At 38.9% G+C, this 5107-nt stretch overlaps 1 protein-coding gene across 1 annotated transcript in view; it reads left to right on the forward strand.

Moving 5' to 3' along the window:
* Positions 1–2269: 2269 nt before the first annotated feature.
* LOC106884429 (uncharacterized) overlaps positions 2270–5107 on the forward strand; it is a 7927-nt gene continuing 5089 nt past the window's right edge. The window contains exon 1 of the mRNA XM_014935815.1: positions 2270–3012. Coding sequence (XP_014791301.1) covers positions 2467–3012 — 546 coding nt within the window. The 5' untranslated portion in view covers positions 2270–2466. The remainder of the gene's footprint in view (positions 3013–5107) is intronic.

The raw sequence follows: 5107 nt of genomic DNA on the forward strand, positions 1-5107 counted from the left end.
CTTTCATTACCAGAACGGCATCTTTCAGGCTGATGCCCGTCGTTGCTGTTTGTCCTCTCATTAAACCTACAAACATACCTGCTCACAGAACGCAGGAAGAATAGAAATGGATCCAGAAGTATCTTCCATCTTTTCTTTGATGACGACCTGAAACTGTATGACCCAAATATAGATCACATAAAAATACAATTGAACCTCATTACCCAATTTTCTACTGATATCGGGATTAAATTTTTGTGCGTTCAAATGTGAATTTTTAACAATAAAACGTGGAAAACTTGTACTCTCTTGAAAACCTTAGAATAAACGGCTTGACAATACAATCTACAGTCGGATGACAATTATAGGCATCTTGGATAAGATGAGAATGTCAGATATGATGGATCCATAAATAAAGAGTGGATCAGGAACGAATACCCCGGGAGAGTAAAGATAATATGGTCATCAGAACTTCCATCTTGCAAGAAGTATATTGCCCACAACACCTTTGCAGTGACTCTCCTTACACCTACGTTTGGCCATCTAAATTGGTCACGGCAAAAACGCAATGAGATAGATGTTCAAACTCGCAAGCTGCTCAATGTTACAGGAAGCTTCAACATCAATGGAGATGTAGACACAGGCTATATTTCCCATGCAAGGATGGTGATTTTGGTTTTAAATTTATATCGATGTCATATGAAACACTAAAACATCTGCAGCAGAGGAAAGCGGCCAGTAAGTATCTTGCCCAAGTCTGTGACCATGAAACCAGCAACACAATTGGGATAGCTAATGAAGTATGAAATAAGAGCTGATATAATTCTCTCCCCAAGGAGTATTGGTAAAATCTGTTTATTAGAACAACGGAATAAAAAAGTAGACCACTTCACTGAAAAAATAGTACATGGGTATTTGACATGTAAAACATAAACAATAGAAGGAATTAATCACGTCAAAAGCTTAGCAGAGAGTACCGACAAGTTTATGACATCCCTCTTTGAAGGCTACATCTATCTTATCTAAGAACAAGCGATCTCCACCAAGTACCTGCAGCATAAAAGGCAGGAAACATTGACAGAGAACAAATGTATGCTATTCAAAGCCAAGACTGAAGACACATTATTATCAACTGCGAGGGAATATCTTCCGAATATTTTCTTCCCATGAGGCCTGATGCGGTGGCCAGAACAGTCTGGAACAGGATAACAAAGAAGAAAATGTCTACAGAAGTCGACCATATTTTGAGCGATGATCAAGAGAATATTGATGGAGCTTAAAAATTAAAACAGCCACCAAGTTAAAATACAACCGGCCAGATTTTGTTGTGTGGGACTACAAAGAAAAGATTATGTTGTGTTGTGGAAATCAGCTTCCCTCTGGACAAGAGTGTGGTTAGAAAAATACAAGAGAAAGCGGACATCTAAGGTGTTTGCAAACCCAAGATGCACTTATTTTCTTCATTTTCCTTTTTCGCTGCTTTCGCAGGTTCTCATGATTCTCTGTCACTATCCAATTCTCTTATTATGAATTCGATTTGGGAGCTTGAGTCATAGTGAATATTTCATTAGCTGATTGCACAACCATGGAACCAGTTATTCTCTTGATAGAGCCTGGTGAGCCTGACTGTTGATCTGCTAGGATTCTTTCGTTTTGCATCAATATAAAAAGCACCGTTGTCTCAGTTGAGCTTTTCCGCTACATCTTCCCTAAACACCAAGCTACAGTCCCATGACTTCGCCGTATCCCTGGCAGGGTGGCCGAACGGGTGCTATGTCTTGCCAAAAGGGCACGGTAGTCATTCCGTGGTATGTGCAGGGCACGGTAGTCATTCCGTGATATACTTTCAAAATACTTGCTTACCTATTCAGCTTCATACCTATTGTTATTTGAGCAACAGGACACATACCAACCCGTCTGGAGCAAAGTATAGCTGAACTCGGGATCTTGGGAAAAGAATGAAAATCCTTAATTCATGCAGTACAAAAACGATCACAATATCTGGGACTATAAAAATCTGCAAGACCTTAAGATTTAAAGGATGATGGTTAAATCAAGTTATTTTCCTCCACAACCTTGCTACCAAGAGGGTGGAAGATCAAAATTTACTCTAAATTAAAAAGAAAAAGAGAACATACATACACATACTCTCAGACAGTGTGTGTGTGGGTATTAAACAAAGGCAACGTATTTGTCAAAAATACGTCATAATCAACAAGAGAGACTTGACGTATCAATGGATGACTTGAACGTTTTCACACTCTTCTATTTTGTCTTCTTTCAAACAGAATTCTTATTGATATTATTTAACTTATTCATTTATCGTCTTAAAATAATTCATATATTTATCTTGTAGAATCAATTCAGTTTCTACTTACTTCTGCTCACTATTTGTATTGGTTTGTTTTTGTGTATTTGTGTGTGTGTGCGCGCGCGTGCGCGCGCGTATGAGTGCGCGTGTGTGAGTACGCGTGTTTGTGTGAGTGTATGTGTGTATGTGTGTTTACAACTGTTTTAGTTTTTGCTTGGAAAATGCCACCCAATGTTAAAAAATTCACCCGCTTTATCGAACGATCTTTCATCGATTTTTTGATGTGGTGTTGCACCCTGAAAACCTATGAATCCGAGGAAGATAGTGTTTCTTATACAGACTTAAATGTATTGTCTGAACCATACGGAAATATTCCTACACGTTCAAGCACAGAAACTATTTTGAAGATTATTCAGATTTCAGGTCAAGAAATCGTCTGTAGTGCAACTTCAGAATCTGTTACTTCGGAAGACACAAAATCCATTCACGATCCAAACGTAAAAGCCGTGTCTATATCAGACTCAAAACATCTTCCCTCATTAGACCAAGAAGTGGTTCAATATCTAACGATGGACATATGGAAGCCAGACAATTATGGTAATGATGATAATAATGATGATGATGGCAATGTGAAAAACCCTAAGATTCGCGGATGTATGTTTGGTGATCGGACTGGCAATATTAACGAGGAAAACATCGAGGAAATAGAGCTAGGCGAGGAGGTTAAGTATTAAATATTATATACGAATTACATTACAACACCTACACACCAACAGACATCTCCCACAAACATAGTTTCTAAAAGCACTACACTTACAACACCACTACTGTTATTACTATAACATTTATAAATTTTGAAATAAGAATGATCGGAATTTCTTCTAATCATGAACTTCATTGTTAAAATTAGAAAAAAGAAGTTAACTATCACAGCTGCCGCCGCCATCCTCCTCCTCTTTCCCATCTTCCTTCACCTCTCCCTCCGTCTCCTCGTTCTCATCGCCTACTAACCTATAGAACACTCTTCTATAGAACGGCATTTCTATACTTGTCATATTGTTCGTGGGTGTAAATTTTCGGCAATATTTTCTATGCCTTTGTCTGTTTTTCATTTTCGCAGGCTCCCATCTGGATATGTTAGCTTTTCTTTACACAAGTCATATGCATCAATTTTCTTATCAACGCAGTCATCTCTATTGTACACTACATTTATTTTCTCAACTTATTTGTTTTCAGTCGTTCATGCACAATAACATAATACATCTAGCAAAGTTATGCTTGCATCATGTCTTTCTATTCTTCGCATTCAGTCTCGCCCATATCACGCGACCATTCAATATTACACGTCGTAAGGCGGCGAGCTGGCAGAAACGTTAGCACGCCGGGCGAAATGCTGAGCGGTACTTCGTCTGTCTTTACGTTCTGAGTTCAAATTCCGCCGAGGTCAACTTTGCCTTTCATTCTTTCGGGGTCGATAAATTAAGTACCAGTTGCGTACTGGGGTCGATCTAATCGACTGGCCCCCTCCCCTAAAAATTCGGCCTTGTGTCTTGAGTAGAAAAGATGGAGAAAGCAAATCTTTATTACTTTTAGAGACAACAGTTTCTCGAATGTTTTCTACCCCGTCTTCACTATAGCTATCCTACTTTCGTACCGTCAACACTGTTTATATCATCTAGATAACAAAAACTATAAACGCCTAACAAAATTTCGAGTGGAGGAAATGGGGTTGGTTGGACACACCCAATTAAAGCCCGTTTCAAACATTACAAAGCAAGCCCTCCGATGGATTTCACCAAGGAAGAGAAAAGTGAGGCAAACCAAAACCAACATGGAAAAGATCCACAGAAAATGAAACACTGGCAGACGGTTACACCTGAGGACAACTGCAATCCATTGTCAAAGATCGAAACAAATGGAGATATCTTGACGTCTTATGTTCTACATGGAGTCGAATTATTTTATGTGTGCTTTGATTGTACAACTCTTGTACATCTGATACATTCGAATTCATTTTTGTCTATCAGTCTGCTTGAGACCCCATTGCGTCCTGTGTACAACTATAGTTTTCATTGAACATACAGAACAGAAATCATACTCCTTTTCTGCATATTAAGCATGACCCCTGGCAAATGGCAGAGTTCTCTATTTTTCTTGCTAAAAGTTTTGCCCTTATTAGGTCTATTTGAATGTGTCTTGATTCATTTACTTGTTACCCCACTTAGAGCTATTTTACAAATTCTTCGAGTGTTTTGGCTTTGAGAATTAAGTTATCGTATATGAAAATCCCCATGGAAAACCAGTCTTGAACTTCTCTGTCATGGCCTGCTAAGTATTATAAACGGGAAAAGTTTGAGAACTTAACCCTATGATATCTTTCTTGTACACTAAATGCTTAGCTGAATTTGTTACTCTCACCTTACTGATATATAAGGTATATAAGGGCGGTGAGGTGGCAGAATAGTTAGCACGTCTGCCGTAACGTTCTGAGTTAAAACTCCACCGAGGTCGACTTTGCCTTTCATCCTTTCGGGGTCGATTAAATAAGTACCAGTTACTCATTGGACTCGATGTAACCGATCTAAACCCTTTGTCTGTCCTTGTTTGTCTCCTATATGTTTACCCCCCTGTGAGCAATAAAGAAATAAATATCTCTGTACATAACTTGCACAGCGCTCAAATGCTATCCATCTAAACCCAGTCTTCTTTGTAACTACCATACTATTGATGGTCTTGCTGCTTTCCCTACCTCCATATCCTGAATGACTCTTTTCGACTGAGTGGTTGGCCCCATTCTGAGGTCTACACGGAGTAGTC

Source organism: Octopus bimaculoides, chromosome 25 (assembly GCF_001194135.2).
Source record: "Octopus bimaculoides isolate UCB-OBI-ISO-001 chromosome 25, ASM119413v2, whole genome shotgun sequence".
Classification (NCBI taxonomy): Eukaryota; Metazoa; Mollusca; class Cephalopoda; order Octopoda; family Octopodidae; genus Octopus; species Octopus bimaculoides.